Below are 26881 nucleotides of genomic sequence, written 5' to 3' on the forward strand. Positions count from 1 at the left end.
GGGTGTCTAAAAGTTTAAATTTCTTTAACACAATCTTTTTAGAAGTCAAGAGGCTGGAATTCATAAATTTTATGAAAAGATGTGATGAAAAAAAATGGATAAAAAATACAAATTACGATTTGTGATATTGAATAATGGAGAGGTACTTTACCTTCTGGTAGAGCATGATTGTACATTTAACTCTAAATCACCAGTGCTTTTTTAAAGCATAACTTAATATTTTACATATTAAAATTCTAAACTCACTCTAGTCTCAGTTCTACTAAAATTAAAGTTATGACACTCGGCAAAAATTAATTTGGCACTATCAATTTTACTCTAACAAGTCAACTTTAAAGACTTGCAAAAAGCCATAAAAATATTTTTTATCCTCTTTAAGTTCATTTTTTATGTTCCTAATATTTTGTTGTTTACCATAGTGATAGTTTCTTCAAGGTGACCAATTGGTTTTCAATGTAAGGTCGAAAAAAATACAAATTTGAAGAAGATAAATGTATTTTCAGGACTTCGTGCGAGTTTCTTGACTCGATTGATTTATTAGCGTAAACGTATTAGTGCCAAATTAATACTCCTCTTTGCCAAGTTTCATAGTTTGAATTTTAATAGCACGGATTCTATCATAAAATTGATATTTTAGTACATGAAATCCCATGTTAGTAATTAAAAACAATGCCCTGTGTATTCTAATATAACAAATTGATTATTTGTGGTAGCTACCAAAATAACCTTACACAAAGTAATGTTACAGGCAATACAAATAGTACGTGTTGTTTTTTCAATTTTCTTTTTTGCACAGGAAGTACACCAACATCTATTGTTTCCTTTACTGGGCAGGTGGTCTCCCATGTTAAACATAACTTTAGCCCTCATTAATAGTCTACCTACATCATCAAAAAAGTACTAATAGAAATGAAAATGCAATTAATGTGTTTTCATCTGACCCAACCGTTGAAAATTTACTCTTTTTTTTTCATATATCATAAATTGCTCTGCCAATACTACGAGGTAATCTATAAAGGATATTTTATTGGGTGGTAGTTTCTGATCTTCAATTAAGCTATTTGCCATAGCAGGTATTAAAACGGTTTGAAGCTCCTTTTAACAACAGTTAGCTGTTTTTTGGCCTTGGTTACACGATTATGAACAAACATCTATTTTTCACAAGAGGTTAAAAAATACATCGAAGTGTAGTAATGTATAATTTATTATACAAAGTTTTTGTTAGAGCGATAGAAAGTTTTCCATGAGAGATAGATGGAGTCATTTTGAATCTATCGTATATAACTATATTTAACCTTAGACCGTCTCATCGTTTTTGAAATATCGGCATTCGTAGATTTTAATTCGAAATAATTGAGTTGATACAATTATGTTCAATTTTTTTAGTATTAAATACTTTCCGCTTTCAGAAATACTTCTGGAAATATTCTCAATATGTATATTGATAAAGCATTATTAAAAATATTGTTACGAACACTTATGTAGACAAATTAATGTGTTAAAATACTTTGGTTTCAATTTATATTTCCATTTTAATTAAAATTTTCTCCAATGCGGCGCTAGCTAAAGAAATTCAAATAATCTTTAAAACTTCTCTCTTGTATCCTCTTTCAAATGATTTATTACATTATGGTAAACTTATAGTCTAGGAGACTGAAAACAAAAGAAAATATTACTCACAAGAAAATAAAGCGACATTAAATATAAATAAATATTATATTAATAATTTTAATATTTATACCGCTAATTCTAATTTAATCAATACTACTAATTAATTTCGTTTTCAAAATGAGCTCCATTTCTAATGTATTTACTTGTCCTCTCTACTCTGTCCCTCCCTACTCTCTCCCCTTAGCCGATGTTTGAAAACTGATGAGACTTTGTATAAGAATAAATAAGATTATAGAGATTTAAAATGAACCCATCTTTTCCCATTGAAACCTTTTTGTCCTTGTACCAAACATCCTGCATAATAAAATATTATCAACTGTTAAGTAGTCTATAATATAGTAGATCGGTCAAGTTGCTCTTCGTCTTATGGTTCTAATTACGGTTGCGCTAGATATTGATCAATCTGATTTGGTCACAATTTTCTTTTCATTTCATGTGAATAATTTGATTGAGCATGAGCACTAAACAGCTCATCATCACTGGCCTGGGCAAATAAGTTATCATATTGATTAAAATCAGAATTGCGACCAGTAGGGTATGGAACTGATTTTAAATACAGGTTTGATAACTTACTGGTGCAGTATTGAACATCAGCTTCTGACAACGGTTTATTACTTCTAACAGTATGATGTTACAGTATACACACATGTAACAGTATGAATGGCATTTCACTTCAGTTAAGTATGATGTAATGCAAAAAGCGACATTTTCTCACAGGAGATTCATTACCCTTTTATTAACTTTAGTTGTTCATTGAATATCAATTAAAAATCGAAAATGTTATGTGCGATGTTGTTACTGACATTTTTTTTCTTACCATCTTAGCTTTCCCGTGGACAGTTAACATCAATTTTGACCTTCTTCATGTTCTTTTCGCCCTCATTGAAACAACACTTAATTCGTCTTTTGTTAAAAAAAATCCAACCTAGAACTTTACTGATCCTGTTTCTTATTATTTATTCATTAAAATCAGTCATACATTTCGCATTCACGAAAACTTCTGTTATCCTACAATAATCCAATTAAATTTATTCCAAGTCTGCAAGCAATGTTTAATATGCATTAACACCAAGGATTAACATCAACGTTGTTCTACATACATGGCAACTCTCTTTAATTTTCACCACTTACATAGTTTAATTTATTAAAGCTCCTGTCATTCATCACTTCGCCACATTAAATAAAACACTAAATATTATAATAATCCGTTAAGAGCTTTGAAATGGAACTGACATCGACTCTGACATAATTGCCCTAATTATAACCAATCGATAATGATAATGGATTATTATAATCCAAGTGTAGATACCTACTTTTTAGGTCAAATAGACAGGTAAAATATTATTTCGAGCCTTCTGGCAGTTCCATCATGCACAATTAAATGAACATTTTCTATAAATTGCTATGTTGTTGTTCGGTTTTCGATTCGATACACTGCAGCTTATATTGAACTAGGAAGCCTTGAGATTTTACTGCTTATTAGTCATGATAAATGTAATATGATCATTTTTTTATATGAAGTGGATAATGCACCAAAATCAGACAAACATGAAGATTTCTGAACGCTAAATAACTAAAAAGGTAATACCTATGGAGAGAGATACACGATCTAACACAATTTCTCATAAAATAATAATTTTTGCTCTAGATATGTATGCTGTTTCTATGTGGATTTCACGTTTGCGTCAAACATTATTAACATAAAGTAAAAATAGTAAATGACCTAAGAACAATTTATTTTGTGAGTCAGAGACATGGCATGTTTCCAAAGTTAGAAACTCCAAAAATCCCTGGTGTGGTGAGTTCATATATTTTTACTCCGGAAATAATCGTCAAAATATACTTTTTTATGAGAAATTTGAGAAAATCTCGCATTCAGGTTTGAGAACAGCAAGAGACAGCTTGAATGTATTTTTATTGTTATTTTATTGTTATGTTTTTTACATTATTTGTAATTTTTTTCATGCATTATGCGCAATTTTATATGCACTTAACATATCGTTTCGAAGGCCAGATTGTCAGTTTGGGATATGACTAAATCTAGGAACAAACCGTAGTGCACATACATACATATGTATATGCTTTTTTTCACACATTTATAAGTTATAATTAGTTTAAAGTGTTGTTTAAGAGGTTGTAATTTGTTCATTTTTGCATTTTTCTTTTTGATAATACCTGTCAAATTTTACAAAATTTGAAAAGTCTCACTTAAGGTCGCAAAAAGTAAAGAATATTTTCGTGTCAGAAGCGGGGTAAGTAACTGAAGGACTTTTCTTTATTGGTGAAAGCAAGATCTACTAAGTACGATGAAATTAAGAAATTTCTCAAGCTGGTTAAGAACCAAAAGGAAAACTCGAGGAAAAGAAGTGCAAACGACTAGAAAAACAGCGGACAAGAAAAGGTTATCAACATAAAAGAGAGGCGAAGAAAACTAGGGGAAAAGGAATAAGGAAAATGTTAGCGAGAGGAAGAGAAATTAATACGATTAGAAGAAGTGAAACAGAAAAATAACCAACTAGATGACCAGTGTCCGTTTTTGAAGACGTCACATGTTAATCGTGAACAAAAACAAGATTAGGGCAATAACCGAATCTTGCTACTCATTAAAAACAGCCAAACCAAGACTCTGCAAGAAAATATTAATATTATCTGAGAGGAATCTAAAAAACCAAATGACCAAGTCCTGATGAAAACCTCCGAAATGTCGCATCTGAAAAGTAATCTAAACAGTTCGGATTCAGTACCGAGAAACCTGAAAGTACCAAAGGTCGACAGATAGACGTCATTGTTGTTAGGCACATATTACGACACACATTAGTTGTACAGGCGTGAGTTCGAGGCAGCTGCGTCCATAAGTCATTAGACTGAACATCAAAAAGCCACTAAGTTAGCTCTGGCACTTCGGGGAGAAGTTCTGGAAAATTTTCAACATATCTCGAAAGCAAAGCAATGAGAGTGCTACTCATCAGCTAATGCGTTGGAATTAAGATAGGGTAATCTCACGTCAGTGTATCAGAGCCAGTTGAAGAGTAGCAACCAAGGACCATCAGAGACCTTATAAAAGTTCGGGACAGTTGTTGAACGATTAGTAAGATTGGCAGATTCGCAGGTCCCCGGAAGAGTGCCTCAGCCGGATTAGTGTGCAAAACTTTAGTTTAAAGTGCAAATCTACAGCAATCGTTACGTCGTGGCCATTTAAAAGTCTGACACACGCTATAATCTACAGTTTGCAGCTTGAGGTAGTAAAGAATATTTAATTCAAAAATGTCAGAGGAAGTGAAATCAAGTTCGCGGAAGATAAGTGCAAACCTATGTATGTATGTCTAGCATCGATTTATTAATAAATATGATAATGGGAATCAGAAATGGTTGGATGTGTTTTCAACTCAGGGTGTCGACAATACAAGGACGAACGTGGAAGTAAGAAGCTGTTCGCAAACAAACAATCCCGTTACTTCTAAAATTAAATATTTCGGTGATCAGGGAGAGTAGTGGTAGGTTATTCGCCCAATGATTATTGGATGGATAATTAATTATTTTCATGGGTAGGCTTTCCATCAATACCTGATCCATTGGGTAACCTGTGCTGATTTCATATACATCTATAGAGAGGCTACAACAAAGAGCCATTTCAGAAACAGTAAAAGGAGATCAGATAGTTGTTGATGGGAAAGTCTCCACTGTGAATCAAAAGTAGTTGTTATTGTAGATAAATTCACCCTGGGGTTAGATCTAATAAAAATATTTTCATAACAAGTTCTTAAGAATTGAAAATAAAGAAATACCTCCTGGAGGAACGATTCGAGAGGTTTGATCAGTTCCTCATTTTTAAGAAAAAAAGATCTTTAATTAATATTTTGAAAACTGCTAGAGACCCATAAAGGAATTAATAAGCAGAAATGATGAAAAGGAAAATGCCAACTACCTTTTTATTCAGCCTGATGCCGAGAATCAATGGTAACGCGTAAAAAAATAGAGTGATTCAGCTAAACTTGCCCCATACAGGAGTTGTTTGTTTTCATTCCAGAGGATGTCGAAGTAATTTTTGAATTGTGTAAACTAGGAATAAATACAGAAGTTCCTGGATACCATAAATTTACTTTAAATACTTATTCCTTCTTTATCGGTGCCGATAACTTCAATATTTTCACGAATTATGATACTCTGAACTCTTTTACGTCATAAAGATATTATGCAAAAAAACTTACATCTTTAATTGTTTTTGAAATATTTATTATATGCAACAGTCTGCAAATTAAACATGAGAAATTGATAATTAGTTTATGGGTTGCTATAGAAATGCTTTCAATTTAAAAATCCAGCGGGAATAAGGATTTTATAATATATGTCGCAGGTCACTCATTATTCCTTCTGATGTGGTATAACTCATATTTAACTTCTGTCACAATTTTTTTTAGTCACTATCAGAAATAAATTGTTAAACTTTTGATTTTCATGTAGACGCAATATTGAATATTTACATTTTTGCAATCGTCATAAAATTCTCTTTTCGGCCATATATTACATTTGGTATTTCTTTCAAAAACTCTATGAGTTATAGCGATTAAAACATTTTTTGATAAGTTGGGTATGATTTTGACTTATAACAATGATACACAATAAATAAATAAATCCTTAAACGAACTATTATATATTCTTTCAAATTAGATATCAATCTTCTAAATATGAATTTTCCGGGTTGTTTTCCTTTGGGATTTGATTTAAATACATGCATATGTTCAGCGGCTACACAATTTCTGTGACATAATATGCAGCATAACAATACATCAAATTTCTATTCATTGGACAGGAAATTTTGAGCTGTAATTATACACACGTCAAACAAATTTAAAGTTTTACAACTTTAAAATATTTTTTACGTTTTCATAGCATTTATTTATTTAATGTGTACCATCGCTATAAGTCAAAATCATGTCCGACTTATCAAATAGTCATTAAAACATTTTTTGATAAGTAGGATATGATTTTGACTTATAGCGATGGTTACAGTTATAGTTATTAAAACATTTTAACTCATAGAGTTTCTGAGATAAATACCAAATGTAATATGACTGAAAAAGGAATTTTATGACGATTTTAAAAATGTACATATTCGCTATTGCGCCTATGTGAAAATCAAAAGTTTACCAATTTATCTCCAAAAGGAAGGACTTAACAAGAAAACTAGCAACACTGCTAAGAAGTTTTCAAAAAAGTATCTTAATAATGCAAATTTTTCATTCCTCTAACTGTAAGTGTATAAGAGTTACTTGCAAAAAACGAAAACCGCAAAATTCGTTTTTTTCCAGACATCTTCGTAATCATTAGGAATTTAGTTGGTATAAAAACAAATTATAACACATATTATAATATATTAATTAGCTTTAAATTCCGCAAATGTTTCTTAATTTAAGAGGTTTTGTATCTATTACCGTTTCCGAGATCTCCATGGCGTTCATCCTTATCTGGAATAGAACCTCTATCACTGCGTAATAGCAAATTGAATTTGACGAAAATATACATATATTTACCATTTAATAAAAGCATGGTGTACGAATACTTTTTTACCCACTGTATGCATTAGCAGTTTCTTTCAACTCAAAAGTATTTTACCAGTCACACCAGTGGAATTTTGGTTATCGCCCTATCTCTGCAGTAATTTCTTGTTAGTTTAACATCTTAATAGATGCACCATAGAAAAAGATTCAAGGCCTTGTGTACACACTTTGAAGTGGCTTGTTTATTTTAACAAAGGTAAAGAAGTTTGCCGCCAGATACACGAGTCATAAATCATTACGTTTCCAGAAATCGGGCATTTAGCAAACCCAAAAACAATTATTAAACTGTCAGGTCCTCTTCCAAAAATCCGTTTCTATTGAAATAGTAATTCGACACGCGTACTTGGTTTTGAAGGTAACTAATGGTGCGGATTTTCAGTCCGGCGGGTAAAATAAAGCGGAATGATTTATGTTAACGTTTCTGTAACAAAGAAACACTACATTGCCACCACAATTAGTCGTGTGAGACATAAACACTCGGACAAGTGGCCATTTTTTCTCGATTTTTATTTAAGGTGCGACATTTTGCCGTCTTGGCGCCACTGCTCTTGACGCCAGCGGGAATGCAACTTTTCAAATGCGTGCATATTAATTTTGCTTCATTTCATATTAATTTGTATTGAAAACATGAAACATTAAATTTATTGTCATTGTTAAGTGATCGAATACATAATAACAATGCAGCCGATTCGTGCGCATTTACACATATTTATTTATGCAATGATTATAATAACCGGTGGTTCCAAGGCACATAATAACGCTTTTTCTACACTTGTCAATCAAGCGTTTAATTGCACTTTTATCAAGATCGAGAAAATGTTAATTGAATATGTTAATCAGCGGGCAGCAAAAATGGCTTTATCTTGCTAATGCATTTGTTTAAGTAGGTACCCAAAACGTTTACTGTCTGCGACTTAAATGAGCAGTTAATCGTCATCAGTGACTCAAATGTCACTTAAAATTAATCTGTGCGAATAGATTCGATAATGTAATATTCAAAAATTAGTCATGCAAATGTTAGTGAAGTTTTTACTTCCACTTTTTTTAAAACATCTTACTCGTGTGTACACAGGGCGTTCCTTAATGCATGCGACGAACTTTAGGAGGCGATACTTCAGCCAAAATTAGCGATTGTTATTTATATAAATTTATATCCGAAAGTGCCGTCCTTCGAAGCTACCTCCTCCGAAGGCTGGGTTTGAAAACTACACTGTAATTATTTCTACCAATTCGAGAAAATAATCGACTGATTTCACAGTATTTTTCCGACCATTCTCTTTCATCAGAAAAGAGGGAAATTCGCAGCCGAATTGTTTTTCTTATAACGTTTTAAGTGCGAAATTATTTTATTCTAAATAATATATTTAAAGCCTTTATTTACTTAAAATTGTTTTTGTCTCATAGATTTTTTCAAAAAACGCATAGTTATTGACCAAAACAATAAAATATCTTAATGAAACTATAGAATAAATTTTAAAATATCTAGTGGGCATCTTGACTCAGTGATTACATTATTTACATAGTCGAAATTTACATATTACATACAAAAAACAAACAATAATAGAATAGTAGATTTGTAATAATAAGTAAAGGCGATCATTAAAAAAACCTGCTGTAGGCGTTGAAATATTGGAGGCACGTCTTGGATAAATTCATTTGTTATAAATGCTCAGTAAGATATTTGATGATAAATAAAAAATGGTATAATCAACACCCTACGTATAAATTTCATCGCCTACTACAAGTTTTTTTTAATGATCAACGTTCATGAAAGTATTACAAAATATTCTAATTTTTATGTTATAAATGTTGCAACAATTATTCAAAGAGTCTCTCACTAATTACACAGCAGACATCTATTCGTATTGATCCACAAGCAAGTTGCAAATTTCTTCAGAATATTCACAAGATGCCGAAATTGGGAATTTTAATAAGCTTTATTTCCGCCAATTGAAAATTTCAACGTTTTCTCTCAGATTCTGAGACACGAGGTATCGCCAAAAATAAAAGTCTGGTGTATTTAAATCTGGAGGTGGAGGTGGCCAGGGCTAAGGTTCATCGATTGGGACAAATGTTATCAAGTCATGATTAGCAACCAGGCTGAAAAGGGCTATCACGATTTCTTCTGCTTCTACAGTCTTTACTCTAAAAGGTAGCCTGATATTATCAGTAGGCTTTTTTGAAATTTCTACTTTGAGTAAGTTGTTAGTGCACGTGACTAAATAGTGAATGGTGCGAGATTACGCTATTAAAGCTCTTCCAGAATTGTCATTTGCAACGCCATACACAAAATCTATGTTACATATTTGAGCATTTATATAAATTATTTTTCAAAAATTTAATAAAGTTTAATCGGTGTTAATCGATTAATTGTTATAAATGTTATAGTGATTATACTGGTTAAGGAAATATTATGTTTTTAGTTTTAATAGACGTCTAATAGACATTTTCGAGAGATTTTCTTCAATTTATTCTGTTGCGGGCGTTAAGATATTTTATTTTTTTGTGGTTAGCAACTACACGTTTTTTCGAAAATCTAAAATAGGCAAAAACAATTCTAAACAACTAAAGATTTTAAATTTTGATTATTAATTAAATTTAATACAGTGCAACCTCTTTAATCCGAACACCACATTGCCAGGCCTGATTCGGACTATCGAATGGTTCGGATTAACGAACACAGAATGAAAATGCATATTTTCTAGACATGTATTCATTTGATCTTAACAAGATATACATAAATCCTAACACTAGCACTTATGTACATATATTACGTTTATAAATTATATGACAAATACAACTCAAAATAATTTTTTTTTTAATTTAAAAATTATCAAATATGTATTGTATGTATTTACTTACTGACATATGCCTAAATGAATATCAACGAAAAGTAACTAAGAATTTTTTTTTTGACGTGCTGGTAAAAAAATTAGTTATTTGAGTCTGTTTTTTATTTTTAAATGCGACATCTTGCGCTTGAACCAACAGTTCCTGCAGAAAAATCATTCGATGTTCAGGAACATTATTTTGTTTTGCCCAAGCAATACAAGTATTAAAAGCTGACACTGCATCAGTACTTGTCACCAAACGTGGAATTTCCGAAACATCGTCAGAGTCACTATCAGAATAGGAATCTTCATCTATTTCTTGAATGATATCAGCCTCAATCAATTAATCGCTGAGTGCCTTGTCGTGTACCACCCACTCTTTTATCTCTTCTTTAGTTAAGTTTTGGTCAATCTTTCTTCCCAAATCCACAATCTCTTTTAGTTCGTTATTCAGCTCTGTGGGATTGGGCTCAGTGATTTGTCTAGCTAACCTAGCTAATGGAATTTCATCTTCCTCGTCACTGTCACAAGCATTTACTTCATGCGGTAATATCTTACTTCATGATTTTTGTATTAAGTTAACACATACATATCTCCATGCTTCGTCCAAAAAGAAAACAACGTCCTTCAGATTTATGCTTTTCAGTGATTCTGATGTATCACAATCAGAGTCGACAATTTTTTTCAGCAACTTTTTGCGATAGAACAATTTTATTGCTTGTATAACGTGTTGGTCCATTGGCTGTATCAACGGTGTACAATTTGGAGGAAGAAAAAGTGCAAAAATGTTATTATCGTTGCTAGACAACTGAGTGGGATGCCCAGGTGCATTGTCCAAAATTAAAATTGCTTCTGGACTAAGGTTGAGTTTCTTCATTTTACGTCTAACTGATGGTACAAACTTATTGTGAAACCACTCAGCAAAAATATCTTTAGTTACTCAAGCTCTCCGTTGCCCTCTATAACAAACGGGAACTTCAACGTTTCTAAATGCACGGGGTTTCACACTCTTACTTAGAACCAATAACTTTAATTTGTGAGATCCAGATGAATTGGAACAAGGCATAAAAGTGATTCGTTCTTTGTTTACTTTTCGTCCGGGGGCAGATTTTTCTTTGAAATGGGCTAAGGTTTTTTTTGGTAAAACTCTCCAAAAAAGTCCGCTTTCATCAGCATTATAAATTTGATGTGGAACCAAATTTTTTTCCTTTATCAATTGTATAAGTTTTTCCACGAATGGCACGACAGCGTCATAGTCGCTAGATAGTGATTCTCCACAAATGCTTAATTGGCGAATACCAAATCTAGTCTTAAATTTATGAAGCCAACCAGAACTTGCTTTAAAATAATCTTTTTGTGTAATTTCTTTATAGAAAAACTGAGCTTTCGCGCGAAGAATTTCTCCAGAAATTGGAGAACCTAGAAAAACAAAAGGAATTTCTACAACCTGTATCAAAAATATGGAATATGTATAAGAATTTACCTTTTGTTCTTTCCTGCATAAACCACGTAAATGAAGCCTTTTCAACTCTAGGATTTGAACTGAACTTTAAAGTTTTTTTATTTGAAGGTCCAAAATCGTTTTCATGGAGGTATGCCAGGATCTTGTTTTTGTTTTTTTTAATATCAGCCACAGTAGCTTTTCCGATGCCATATTTAGATGTAATACTTGAATAGCTTGCACCGGCATCTATATCTTTTAACATTGCAATTTTTTTTTTTTAATCGAGTGTTACGTGCTTTCTTTTTGATATTTTTCTGGGAAGCAAGTCCAAACCGGATCTCTTACTACCCGCACGTACACGTTAGGGACGCTAAACACAATGACCTTTATATTCAAAGGTTTAACTTAAAACAAAGCGAAGGGACTCCCCGATGGGGCGACGAAAGTCCCACATTACCAACAGTGGTGGCGTAATTCAAGCGGTGACAACCACCAACTCTTTTCTGATGAACGTTCGAATTATCGAGGTAGCGTTCGGACCGTAACTCATGATTTCGCCGTTCGGATTAACGTGTGTTCGGATTAAGGCGGTAGCACTGTATTTAAAACAAAATAATTTCAGTTATTTCAAAAAATTATTTATAAATATTTCAAAAAGCCAGCAAGTATATGGTGGGGATTTCTATTGTCTCAAGGCTCGAGTTTTCAAACTCTTGATAATTTTGCCAACAAGATAACTTCCATGGAAATTGCTAATTTGACCAATGCTCTGATTTGCAATTATATCCTTTGCTCTAGAATTGTATACTTTTTGTGGAGTCACCGATCACTTGGAATGCTTGGTGTGCCGTTCGTTTATTATGCTTTGAGTACTAAATTTTTATTGTTGTTGTTCAAAAACAATGTATTATGAAATTTCTATGAATTTAATAATTTACTATATTTAATACGACGCCGGCTTGCCATGAAGTGTTCTTTTTAATGTTACAAGGGCGTATTAGTAAGTTATACTTTTAATATGGTAATAGAAAATATTTAAAAGATTCGATTGAGAAAGTGGTAGAACGGCTGTAGTCACTAACGAGCAACACAATGAAATGGTTCTATAAATGGTCACTAACACGAAATACAACCATAAACCAACATCTACACTTAAATCACTAGCATTGAAGCAGAATCCTCAACACTGGTAGCAGACAGTCTTACAATTAATCGAACAACGAGGTAAATACTTGGAAGTAACAATAGAAAAAAATTTAAATTCACTAAACACATTCAAAATATGAGAATAGATATTATTATAAGGACAAAAAGATAACGAATTCAGTACAAACTCTGAAATAAAAATTTAAAAAAAAGTCCAATTGCAAGCCACACAAACTACGGGTACATATTAAAGATAAATGTCATGGAAAAAAATTACACAATACACGTAAACAACAGAACAGATTGATGTAACTAATTGTAAGACTAATTACAAAGATAAGGCACTAAACCAATTATTGTACAAATGTACACACATGACAAAAATTATTGAAAAATTATAAATAATTCAGGTGAAATGGAGAGGCAATGATCACAACTGAATCATTCTGGACCCGCTTTACCTTACAAGACAAATAAGACCATCCCCCTTTCTTTTCCCTTCAATCCTCAATGTTTCTTTGCATTTTAAGAATATGTTTTTGTTTTTTGAAAATAAAGATGTTTATGATGTACTGCCTTCAACTAGTGACAAAAATACTCACACTTTCGAAGATAACTATGATCTCTATTTTTAGCTACCTCAAAAGCAATTATTGCGGAACAGAAATAAATTTTTTAAACATCTCTCCTTATTAGTCTCTTCACGTATGATCAACGGATATCTGACACATTAAAGTACTCAACCTTATCACGAACTTCGCAAACAAAATATTATACCTTTTGCAAATTTTAATGTTTATTTATTTGCTGATGTAAAGTGCTGTCACAGATTCCATGCTGGTGGTCCATGTATAACTACCATCCAACAGATAAACCCGCGAAAGGAGCTTAACAGGCTTTCATTAATCATCGCAGACTGGTGACTTCGCATGTGAATCGAAGAAGATTTTCAATGCAAAATTTTGCAGATTGAACCTGCTTTTCCAGATATTCCTCTTCGTTGAACATATTTTTTTCATTTAGGGTCAGTTACGATTACTAGTACTGTAATCTGTAACTTCAAGAAGGCAACGTGTGCTAATCTTATCGGTATTCCTAATTCTGAATGTGTGCGATTTCAATTATTAAATCATTAATGTATTATCAGAAATGAACGTCTAAGAGACAGGATTAAATTGGATAAAAGTCGATAACCTTTTCCTTAAAAAAATCATTTCTAAACGCTTCAGTAACTGGTTATAGGAAAACAGGAGTCTGTGCTACTTAAAACGTTCCTCTGATTATTGATATCCTTATAATGAAGATGTAAAGTTGATTGACGCCTATTATTTTCTATTTTGACACTCGCAGATAAGAATGATTAATCAATAATTAATCACTAAAACGGGGCTGCTCAAAGAAGCGTGAAATATAACTTTGTTTTAAGTGACAGATATAGTCTAGTGAAAGCAGTTTCTGTTTAATAATATGATTTAATATCTCGATTTGCTCGACCAACTTGAAAATGCTTCATTTACTTTGTAAGGATAGAATTAATGGCATCTTTCATTGTTGCCTTTACGTGAATTATGTATATAATAACCGAATTGATTTTATATTTACGATTGGTAGTTCGTGTTCGGGTTGTTCAGGTACGAGTAGTTCTTAAAAATTTCACTTTAAGCTTTTTTCGTCTATTTTCTCAATATGTATAAAAGGAAAATCAGTCGAGGAAAGATTAAGATTCCATGGTTTTCCATTTTGCAAATACGAAGTAAATGCAATATATAGGGCGATTCAAAAGTATTTTTACAAACTTCTGGATGCTGCCATTGTTGTTGCCAAAGTTCATATGAACAACGATCATTGGCAGCATAGTTATGAAGATACAGCGTTAAAATTTTAGTCGTACAGTATTGGTTTCCTTAAATCAAAAAATAGGTAGGTGCTTGCTAATAATATTTTTGAATTGAAGAAAGTTGGCTTGATTGTTTTCCTTATATTGTCCTTTCGTTAATCGTTAAAGTTAGACAAGAACAAATAACAATGTCTTAATTTTGGAGAATCTCACTTTTACTGACGACTAACTACCAGATGAATGGTGAAAAGTTTGGATCAGATAAAAACTGTGGAGAGATACAAATAAGAAATGGTCAGCGATAGGACGCATTTTAGGGATGGTTCTATTAGGGTTTTGGCAATCGCGCCATAGAATGAATCGCATCAAACTACAGGATCACCAACGAAAGCTTAGATGTAGAACAAAATTAATATTAAATTAGCCCAACGATCTAGAATAATTACATGTAACCTGTTTTTTTATAGTTTTTATTCCACGCTTTAGCAAATGAGACCCTAATAGATGGTGACGAAATCGAAGGAAATGACCTCTCATGTCTTAGATTTAAGTGAGTTTAAAAAATCATGTTTGACGTTACTTAGTAGTCTGAAAAATACCACTTTATTTAGTTTTTAGTTCATCAAAATCCATACATAAACAACTGTATTATAGCTTCGCCCATTTTTTTTTTAGGCATCTTGTATGACCGGAATGTGTCGGCGCATGTTATTCTTTTAGAGACAATATAATGTCAAAGATGGGACCAATTTTAGTGAAATGTCGTCACTTTTGTGCTACATCCTATTACATGTATTCTTGTAGATCGTTAGGTAAATCTTCCAAAATGAAAACAAAATTTAACGCCTACCTTGCCGAAGTGGAATACGATGAGGCACTTGCCCACATTTAAAACACAACACCTGACAAAAATAATATCAAAAGTAAAATACTGAAAAACCTGACCCTACAAACCCATGAACGCGTACTAAAATTACTCAGCAACTGTAATGGGACCAACACAATTCCAAAGACATGGAAGAGAGGAATAATAATACTAATTCCTAAAAGCGGACTAGACAATACACAGACACAGAGTTACAGACCTATTACATTGCCACCAGTATTAAGTTAAGTATTCGAACACATCATAAAGGACGGACTTCAAAAACTGATTGAACAACACATACCGGTCTACCAATTTGGATTCAAGCCGGAACATTTGGCAATACATCCACTTTTTATCCTAACTGATAATATACAAACAACACATATCATGGACAATAAATCAGCGGGTCTGTTCCTGGACATAAGCAGGGCCTTTGACAGTGTCTGGTATAGGGGACTACTGTACAAACTACACAAACTCAAAACACCAAAATATCTACTCCAAATGATTAGAAATCTACTGGACAACAGACAACTGGAAGTACGTACTGACAACACCTTCTCCTTCCCTTTCATCCCTGAACAAGGATTACCGCAGGGATCGCCACTATCTCCAATCCACTACAATATATACTGCCATGACATTTAAACAACAACCTAGAAGATAAAATGCACATTGACAAATTCGCAGACAACCCTGCGCTTATTGTAAATGACAAACTATGGCTAAAGCCGTTGAAAAGTTGCAGACATTTACAGACAATATAATGACAATAACTACAATGACTACAAATGGAGACTAACACCAAATGCTATGAAAAACCAACTATTACTAACACATCACTAAATTAAAGAAAACTCCCCTATAATTATATTAGATGGTCACATATGGGTACCAAAACAAGACGTAAAATACCTAGGAGTAATACTAGATAAAAAACTAAAATTTACAAAACACATGCAAGATGTAAAAAACGGAAATCATTAAAAGGATAAAACACTTCAAGGCACTTACGTAGCAAGACAAAGAAATGAGTGCCAAAACCACTACTAACATATAGAAATCGACCTGCAGACCATTACTAGACTTTGGGGACACATGCTGAGGGCAAATGCCTTTGTCAAGACAAAAAAACACAGACGAATAACAGAACAAACTGCACTAAGACTAATAACAAAGATCAGACTCCCTTAAAACCTCCTACACATCTCATCCAACGAACTCTTGTACGAAAGGACACAAATGACTAAAATTACGGAAAGATTACTGCAATTACAAACTAATTGGAAAAACAACCCTATCAACTGGCCTATACTTAACCCCCTTTGCCTAAAAAGACAGACGAAAGAATCCCGATATCTCTCCCCTCCTATGACCCTGTTGGAACATTATTCAAACTGAAAAATGTTCAACTTTCTTTTATCGCTTTTCAACACCTTTCTTTGAGTTAAACAGATTCAAGGACAACATTGTAAAATACAACTTATTGTAACATAGACAGAAAGGCCAATTGGTCGATAGCCTGTTGCTGATGAAATAAAGATTGCATATACGGGTGTTAGTGAAATAACTTTCGTAAATTTAACTGACTATTAAGAACATCATTTTCAACAAAAAAGTTCTTTACATTAGGGTCCGAAAACCTAATAATTTAAAAAAAAACGTCAAAGTTGGTAACCAAAAAGCTATGATAAGCTTTAAAATTTGAATAAAGTGTGAAAAAATGTACTTAACACGTGTTAATTGGCTGACATGTAACAAAAAAACTTAAAATTATTCAACAATAACATTGCTAAAATCAATCGAAAACTAAATTAATAACTTAAGAGATAAAAATAAACGCAAGCGGCAACGCCGCATTGAACGTGGGCGAGGAAGAGGAGTTTGTTTTTGTTATGATTGTTTTCTATGGCCCTTATGAGGATCGCTCGCCCACTTTGCGGATGAAGCGATAAGGCCTTGGAATGCGCAGTAAACAGGTTGACTTACTACCTCAATAGAGCATGAGTTATGTCTGCGTTATGCTGTGGTCATCTGCACTTTATCCCATTTTATGTGACATATGGTCCTGGGCAAAGACGCCTGGCGCCATGGAAACGTGGAGCCCATTAGGGACCATCGAGAAGGGACAAGACAAAACCCACTCTTATTTTTCAAATTTGTCATGGACTGTATGTCCTTCCATACTTTTCATATTTTAGTCTGATTTCATTCTGGCTGAATGCATCTTCTGTCAGTACACGCAACAAATTATCTGCAAAGTTAATTTGGGCGAGCTTTAAGTGATTTTATTCCGACTTATTAACAGCACCTACGTGACAATGTATTCTGTACGCAAGTACCATGACGTGCTTTTGATTTATGGAGAGGCGTCACAAAATTCTAAAGAAGCTGGACGCATTTACAGTAATCCTTATCCAGAAAGAAAACTTCCAGCTCGACAAACATTTGTGCGAGTTTCCCAAAATCTTCTGGATACAGGGAGTGTTATTTCTTTACATCAAAGACACGAGATCGACAGCGAGAAGTTGGTTCTGAAGCCGAAGAACAAATTTTAAACCTTGTTCAAAAGAGTTCAACAAGGAGTACCCGGAGTAGAGCATGCATAGACTCAAATGGTGAACATTTCGAACATTTAATATAGCAAAAACAATAATAAATTTGCGTTTTTGAGTGTGATGTGAGTGGTATAAAATGTGTAATATAACATGTTATGCTAATTAAACACGACAATAATTTCAAGGTAAATGGCTTTTCAAAATAATAAAATAAGAATCACAGCATTGTAAATTTCATGAATTTAGTGCATTTTGTTAATTATGTACTGTAAAACTTACCATACCCAGAAAAAGCGCCCCAAAGGAACCCACTTCATGCGGTTACTTAGGTAGGTATGGAAATTAAATGAATACGATGCAACGTTGCCAATTCTCACAAAATGTTTTTTTGATTTTCCGGGGAAATTGTTGTATTTACGATCCCTCTTGTAAAGAACTTTTTTATTCAAAATGATGTTCTTAACCACTGGTTAAATTTACGAAAGTTATTTCACTAACACCCTGTATATATACCCTAATGTTTACCGAACAAGAGGCGCTTAATTCTTCACTATAAAGTAATGCTTCAGTCATGAAGGACTATGCTAAAAATAATTAAAAAATTGAGGATCTATGAAATGTTGAGAGACTACTTCAAAGACATTCAATTTCCTTCCTGATTAATTCGAATGAAGAGTTTCATACAAAAGAAAACTCTCTGCTTTTATATCATCAAATATCTAATTCGTACAAAATATCAACTGATATTCTCAGGAATTCCAATAAATTTTTTTCCACCATAACTAATAAAACTTCTTGTATATTTGTAATAAATAGGTTCTGGATTTTTTCAATACTGACTAGGTTTCAATCGTTACTAAAAGCGATTACAGGCTATATTGTGTTTTCCCTTATTGGTATGTACATTTCATCATATACAAGATGCCTCTAATTCGATGGTTTTACGGATATCTTAGTTGTTATCGAAATTAGACACTTATGGTTTTCGCAATTCAGTGTATGATTATTATGAAACGAAAAAATGAACGGTTTTTAAATTTCTCCAAAGAAATTTCTTTTGCCGCTTTTTTAAAGCTATTGACTAAACGAATTCAGAATATCTAATAACATATAAAGTGTTTAAATTAAATAAATCCAAATTTTAGTTAATTTCAGTTAAACCACATGGTGAAGAAAAAAACCATATTCGCCACTGAATTCTACGGCAAAAACTCCACCAAAGTCTTTTTACTTTCTCGATATTTTGGATATTTGGATAAATGAAACACAGGGGGACGCAAAAAATCAAGCATAGGGTTATAAAAACCTCATGTCTCTAATTTCAACAATCATTGGGACACGCCGTAAAACTAAGTACTATTAGACTCCTAATTAAAAATTCCACACTCGTTGAGATATTGAATGTTACGAGACGGAACTGCTTATAATTATCAGGTATCATGGCTAACATGGATTATCCATCATTGCCTCTATTGCAACGACATATTGCCTCTATAATTGCGATGAACAAAGTGAATTAGCGTCAAATGCTTAAAAGAACTCTTGAAGTAAAGACAACAAACCGGAACTTTCGCTTGCCTAAGCAGAAGTTTGTCGATGTAACGGTAATTGTTAAGTCCATAATATTAAGCCTGTTGACATGCTTAGGAGGCGCCAATCGATCAACAATAACCATCATAATCATCGACATTTATTAAAATTGTATAAATAACAGTACCAATATACCAGACTCCATACCCATCGTATATATGTATGCCGTAATATAAGGTTGTCACTGCTTTAATAATATCTCTGTTTTAATAAGGGAAGGTTAAATTCGAACCATAATATGATGCTAATTTGAAATGCATTATAGCCAGTGAAATTTAAAATAATTCTAGCTTTTTTGTAAATATGACTCTAAAAATTAAAAAATGCACAATATACACTTTGTAAAATGAAAGTAGATATTTTTTGCATAAAGCACGCTTAGCTCTATCGCTCTGTTTCTTTTCCTCCAGTATCTTGTTCAGTGATACCAATGTTTCTGGGTCACCTTATGTGACACCTCTGGGTCAAGCACAGATATTGCCATTGATTCAATACAAGTAGTCACGGCCACATCCATTCCCACAGTCCATTCGCCACATCCAACCAATCACCACACGCTCAAAATTATGCATTAATAAAAATGTATTAGTGGGGGTCCATAAGATTTCAAATACATTAACGAAACGCCTTTATAGTCGGTTCAAGGAAAAAAGCTTTAAGGCCTAATATACAGGATTTTATAGTGAGGTTCCCATGACAACTTAAAGCCACGTTAAGGTTAGACATGTTATTCAAAAACTTGTTCAAACTTACGGTAAATAATACGTATTGCCTCTAGTTCCTCTTTATAGGCTATTTTTATACGTTAAATCGTAGCAAACCTAACATGAACCGTAAGCCATTAACGACACGAGCATCAAATTACTCACATTCCCCTCTGGACGCAGTCCCTGGTGAATGAAGATCAGTTATTACTTCTGTTGAGAATCTGTCCTATTTCTACTGAGGATCTGGGAATCTCAACTGGCTGTGTTTGGAGGAATCTTTTGAGGTGTCTGTTTGAGGCTGGCACATTCATAGCTCTTTCATTTCAATTGATTGTAAAGTACTTTCGCGAGAATGCAGTCACCATCCATAAGGGCTCTCATATGGGGGCTGAAGTTGCCCTTCCTATTGCGTCATTTTTTAAAAATAGATTGCTATATTTTTCCAAATTAAGATGTATGAAAATCTAGGCCTTTGCGTGGTTGGAATCCCTTAATAACTTTGACAGGTTCATTTTCTCCTCGAGCTTGCGACATATGACGTGAAATTGACGTCGACTGGATGGTAATAGTGATTGTGAGTGATGATGATTGATAGCGATTAGGCGAAAAATTTTCCATGAAGATAAATTGATTGCTTCTAATGATTTCGAAGTATGGCGCTTGGGCTTCATCACTGATAACGCTTTACAATCCCAAGAGGTTGGTTGGTAGCAGTTCCGTCCATCCAAGTAAGGGAACGGCCATAATCGGTGTACATACATATGTCCATGGTGACTGAAAATGATTGGAAATGTGAGCTTTCAAACTGTCGGACCTGGCCTGCAATGATTCGTAGAGGTATTTCGAATCGGGTGATCCACTGGTGGTAGAAAGCTTCAGCTGACTGAAGTCGGTTAATTGGTTTCTGTAGAGAGACGCTACATTTCGATTTTTGCAGGTGTAAATTTGGTTCTCGGTTCGGTCATTACACTGCGGTACTGACAAATGAGATTTCGAACTGTTCCCAGTGGACGATAATAACTTCTAGGACTCGAAGTTTAAATAGATGAAGATCGTTTGTGGAGTTTAGGATCAGGACATTTTGTCTCCTTTGTCAAGTTATCGCTGTTAAATTGTGCGTGGATTGTCAATGACTTCTTTGGTTATCTTCGTCTTTTCAAAATTCCTAACATAATATCTGTTTCAACAAAAAATCAGTTAGTAAGAAACACACGGAGCGGAGTGGTAAGGGAGTCTTTGCATATATTTCTAACGATTCCGATATGGTTTTTCACCTTGTTGGAACGAAGCAAATTACTTGAGACTGTGAAAAATGTCGGAGGCCCCCAATTTCCACAATAAACTATCAGATATTTTAATATTGTCAGTGTATATTGTGTAATTTTTTTCGTACACTCCAACATGCAGATTGCAGAAAAGTTCAAGTAAAATGACAGACGAGTTCTTATCGTATTCAAGACAATTTCTGTCATTAAAACAACCATCAACGGTGACTACTGGTACAAATGCAAATTGACTGCGCGCCACACACAGAAGTCGATTTCTCCAATTTATCTCGAAGGTAAACACTGCAGCCGTCTGAAAAGGAATCCAAAAACACCTCGCGATCTTTACATCTGTTATTTTTGAGATGTCATTGACTAAGTACCACTTACGAGAGGGACTAAGCAAGCTGAAAGTAGTATAGTACCGTACTTGAGTAGTTCAACACTTCACTCGAGCATCATCGGGGAATTTCGTTTCGTCGATATTTTCTTTTCATAATGCGCTCTCTTGTTGGCTTCACACTAAAAGAGCCATTCTCGTTCTTTAATTATTGGATTTGTTATCGTATTATGTCCTTACATATTTTTTTATAAATATGTATAAACTCATGTGGTACTAGCCCCAAGAGCACCACTAATGCGTGTTAACAACAATTAGGAATGGAGAAACGGTTAATAAAAATTTTCTCGCAGAGAAAAAGGCTGGCTAGCCGCAACAAAATATCTATTTGAAAAGTGAGAAAATTGGAATGATTGTGAAGGTATCCAGAGGTATTTAATGAAATTTAAAAATTTGATAAGGGAGTTTTGTGTTTGAGTTTAATTTGCAGCATTTTTGTGAATTGCAAAAGCTAATCGGTCTTTACCTCAATTAGGTGTCTAGAATTCCACTCTTGATGTCGCACTGTCATTTTTTTTATCCAAATGAAAACCGTTTCAACTAAAAATGTTGAAAAATAAGTTTTTTTTAGGAGAAAAATCTCTTTTTCTTTTAGTTATGTCGCTTATTCCATTTATGGAATAACTTGAAAGATCGACTTATAGCACACTGTGACGCACACGTTTCTTCGAGATACTCTGTAATTTGGGAACATTTCTTCTGAAAGTATAGTTCTGACGGTTCCTCTCCGGTTGAGCGAAATTTCCTCGCCTTCCATATATAGGTAATTTTCACGACATAAACATTTCATTACTGTAACATATTCAAGTCTCAAAACTCTACAATGCTGAATTATAAAATCTGGTTCAAACAGCAGGTGTTCTTTGTCCCTACATGTGAAGGCAGACAATCCAAATGCCCTGAAGGCACGCAAGACGGGCCGACAGCAAATTATCGGGTTATCACAATTACTCGATTATGTCGGAGGCTATTAAAACGTTTTTCGTGCCATCAGACCATGTAACTGGCATATTTCACGGAACATTAACACCTCACGTCGGTTATTTTGGAAGATTGTAAAGTCCTGATTTGGCCATCGTAAATAACAATGGATTTTCGAATTGAGTTGTTGCCCTGAAGATTTAACTGAGTTTTGCTGTGCCAGAACATCAAATGTTCACTATATGCGACGTTTATTATCTGCTGAGCAATGGACATGAAAAATAAAAAATAACACGCAATTTGTGCATCGAACGACAATTATAATTTATAATTCTAAATCAATTAAGCGATAAAGATTTGCATTTTTTTCACGAAGGAGAAACATCATGATATCGCAAATCTAGCTTTCATTTTATGCGCACACAACGTGCATATGCTATAAAAATATCGTGGGAGTTAAATATATTAGTTATATAGTTATATAATAGTTCCTAGTGCATACTAATTTTACATGCGCAATTTTAAAACTGAAAATTATTAATGTTCCGTAAAAATGTAGCTTCATCAGTGATCGATGTGGTACGAATTCTTTGGTGCTAAAATGTTTTCTACGGGAAGAATTGACTGTGATGCAAACTTCCTAATACAAAAAGTAATCAGTTTAGGTTGATGAGGTATGTTGAGAAGATATCAATAATTTCAAAAAAATCTCGAGAAAAGACTAGGTTTAACAACTTCCATCACCCAATGTGAAAGGCGCTAAGCAGCATAAACAATATCGACAAAGTCGTTTTGATTTAGTCATTTGACAAAGTATTGTTTAACTTCAAATTTTTATTTGCCAGTGTATAACTAATACATTTTTAACTCACTTCTAGTGTATAAATATTGGGAAAAAGTTTTTCTTTTGAAAGTGTGGTACATTCATGAGCGCGGGCAATATACAGGGTGTTTCTAAATTATGGTGCCAAATTGATATGGAAGGTAGATTACATCATTTTATGCCAGAAATTCCATATAAATGTGTGTCCAAAAATGCTTAATAAAAAAGATACAGGGCGTTTTATGATAGTTTGGAAAAACATATTTCTATTATTTTTTTCCAAAGGGCTTTTGTGATTTTATTGAAAGTTGGTACACAAGATGTGGCCGATGGGTGCAACAACTATTGATGAGTACATTATTTTTAGTTGCTATGGTAACCAAATAACAGGGGTGGCCTAGAAATTTTTTCGATAATTTTTTTTGTGCGTGGACAAAATGCAATTTGGTCAGTTTTTCTTAGAGCTTGTTTAAAAATACACAAAAAAGGTACTCTGGTTTAAAACCGATAACGTACTCTGTTTTCGAGAAAAATGATTAAGTATGAGACACTGCAAACTGCTCATCTACCATTGCATTTAGGTTTCGGATATCTAGCTTGCCATGCTAATTATAATTAAATAATACGGAACTTGTGCTGAACTTGTACATCCTGATATCAAGAATCAAGATTAATATAGGCATACCTTATATTTGTTTGGCAAATCCACTATGTTTCTGCATTAGAATGGATGAAACTTCCTATTGTTGGAACAGTTCTCCGATCAATTTTCTTTTCATTTCCTATGCCGAAATCCCCTTAACCATCTTTTAGTTGTTGTTTATGCAATAAAAAATGAATCAATTTAGCTCAAATTGTAAGCATTTGTTTGGAATATAGTCAGTAAAAGCTTTTGCTATATATTATTCACATCAGCCATTGTACTAGAACTAGGTACAATCAACCTGTTTATGGTTATAGTTATCGCTGTAAAAGTTTTCAAATAACGTTAACCGGAGTGGTTTCTTACTGCTTTTGAAAACTCTCTATTATTACGCCGGCTCTCAATTACGATAGCGATTTATGGTACAATGTTTAACAATCAATTTCCTTTTGTTTCAGATTATGAACTCATTCGTTGAGCACCCTTTTATATCTCCCTTTATACTGGGATGAATTAAACAGGTAAGTTTTTGGATACTGATAATTTGTATTCAACTGGTATAGTTACCTACACAAAATGTCCCAGATAAAAATATAAATATTTAACTATTATATATATTATACATACCAATAAAATTATAGATACCATATACATATTTTCCTTTTTGCCGAAAGGCCTTTCATTTCATTTTCTCTAGCGCTCTTTGAGCATGAGGGCCATTCATAGTTTTTTTTGGAAACGCTCTACACCGTAGTAAATTGAAATTCGGAAGACCCTCATTTTTCATTCATACCATTTTCTACAAACGAAACAAAGTGTAAATGCTCAAAAATAATGAAAAAAACAAAGAAAAAATATAATCTTCTTTCAAGACTGCACTTGTCCAAAAGAAAATCTTCAAAAAGACATCCGGCCTAGTGTTTTGGCGGCCGGGTAGTATGGGATTCACAGAAATGCCTATCCACTAAAAAATCTTAAATTGAAAGAACCTTCTTCGACTCTGGAACTCAGGATATAACGTCAAAGTCGACGAGGATTGCGAGATCAACTGGTCAGTTGTTAGTGGGTCCGTGCTCTCCTCATTTGATGTAATTTCAAAACATTGTTGCCTATTGCTTCTTTGGGTAGTTTTGATCTTCTACTTATTTTCGTCCTTCTTATAATTTAAAGGGCTTTCCTAATGACTTTCCGCCTCCCCATGCTTGATTTGTATCCTTCAAAGTTGCTGGGCAATGCCACTCTTCTTCCTTTCAATCGCTTTGTTTATACTCTTCTGCTCTCGTAACGCGATTCTACCAATTCTGATATCTAGATCCGACAAAAGTTTTAATGTTTTTTTCGACAATGAAAATTGTTTTTGCATGTGAGTTGTGTGATTTTGTATATAACCATCCTTGAGTATTTGGTCTATGGTTCTATTACCTTTCTTATCCTACTTGGCCTGAAGGGCTGGTTTTTGATATAGCAATAGATCGTTTCTTTTGCAGCCCCACGTCTAGGCATTCCGCGGTTCTATCCATTGCATACCCATCCTTCGGCCTTCCGCATCTATTACTCCTCTCTCCCTCCACTTGATTCCTTAGATCCCCGGGGAAGGAGGCATCCAGGTGTCACGACGTGGAGGTGCGGATAAGTCTTAGATCGCTTTTACGACTGGACTGGTTTTTGCCTTGTTCTTGCATCGTCTTGGTCTTGATTTTGTTCATTATGTCTTAGCGTTGTCTTGTTATAAGGCTCCTGCTAGCACCTCCTGCTCCATCATTACACAGTAAAATCGTAAAGTCGTAAAATTTAAAATAAATTTGAAATGAGATTTTTTGGAAAAGTGCCGTGATCGTTCAAATTTTAGTTTTAATCCCATATTGTTGGGTGGCCCAAATACAAATTATGTTAACTTATGTAAAACGTTATTGAGAAAGAGATAAGTAAAAACAACTACCCTCATAGCTAATACCTCTTTTGAGAATGAGCTATAGGGTGACCCAAATAAAGTAAGTACTGTTGAGGTTATGAAAACGGTAAAATATCCGACGAAACAGATATATAAAATATGAGCAAAAACCTTACTTGTCATTGCTAAGCTATTGCTTAAATTTGCTTACGTTGTTGCACAAATGCAAATGTGTTTTTGTGAAATATTAATATACTTTTTTTTATTGGTTGCTGCCTTTATCGGGTACTTTAACAACTAAAAAATATTTAACAACTTCCTGACGATCGATTTAGTCTGTGATTTACAGCTATTTTTTTAATGGGATATTGCCGATTTCTACTTTTGTTAATGGAACACCTGTTACATGGCACTAATATAGCAACCCAACGACGACATCAAATTCCATCACGACAAATATTTCATTAGTTTATACCTGAAGGGACTTATTCTCTGTTGTGTGTCGGTATCGAATACCGTATTATCCGTAAGGTTCTAGGAAATCTAATATAAAAAATTTAAGCAACGACATTTTGGGTTCAGCAACGCCTTTCACAGCCGGCCAAAAAAGTTAATCCGATAATCTCCAAAGTACCAAAAAGACAATGGCGCTCTTTTGACATACCAGAGACCATTCAACTAATGCATGAAAGAACAAATCCTACAACCTGATAACCCTTCTTGAAATG

At 33.6% G+C, this 26881-nt stretch overlaps 2 protein-coding genes across 3 annotated transcripts in view; one reads left to right on the forward strand and one right to left on the reverse strand.

Moving 5' to 3' along the window:
• LOC136416619 (uncharacterized) overlaps positions 1 to 26881 on the forward strand; it is a 170538-nt gene that overhangs the window by 65327 nt on the left and 78330 nt on the right. For both annotated transcript variants that reach the window (XM_066401887.1, XM_066401888.1), the window contains exon 2: positions 24721 to 24783. The gene's annotated coding sequence lies outside the window, so the exon portion shown is untranslated. The remainder of the gene's footprint in view (positions 1 to 24720; positions 24784 to 26881) is intronic.
• On the reverse strand, positions 9278 to 11766 carry LOC136416743 (jerky protein homolog-like). Its single transcript, XM_066402074.1, has 8 exons — positions 11544 to 11766; positions 11075 to 11479; positions 10646 to 10990; positions 10438 to 10597; positions 10215 to 10350; positions 10092 to 10101; positions 9835 to 9951; positions 9278 to 9447 (listed from the first exon to the last, which is right to left on the reverse strand). The coding sequence occupies exons 1-8, from the start codon at positions 11764 to 11766 to the stop codon at positions 9278 to 9280; spliced, it is 1566 nt and encodes a 521-aa protein (XP_066258171.1).

The sequence above is a fragment of the Euwallacea similis genome, chromosome 24 (assembly GCF_039881205.1).
Source record: "Euwallacea similis isolate ESF13 chromosome 24, ESF131.1, whole genome shotgun sequence".
NCBI classification, from domain to species: domain Eukaryota; kingdom Metazoa; phylum Arthropoda; class Insecta; order Coleoptera; family Curculionidae; genus Euwallacea; species Euwallacea similis.

What these genes read in the sequence shown, in the direction of transcription:
- LOC136416743 (XM_066402074.1), bottom strand. Translation starts at nt 11,766, where the DNA reads ATGTTAAAAGATATAGATGCCGGTGCAAGCTATTCAAGTATTACATCT. An exon ending in ATTAAAGTTATTGGTTCTAA is followed by an intron (nt 10,991 to 11,074) that starts GTAAGAGTGTGA and finishes GAGTAACTAAAG; the next exon opens with ATATTTTTGCTGAGTGGTTT. An exon ending in ACTAAAGAAGAGATAAAAGA is followed by an intron (nt 10,351 to 10,437) that starts GTGGGTGGTACA and finishes CTATTCTGATAG; the next exon opens with TGACTCTGACGATGTTTCGG.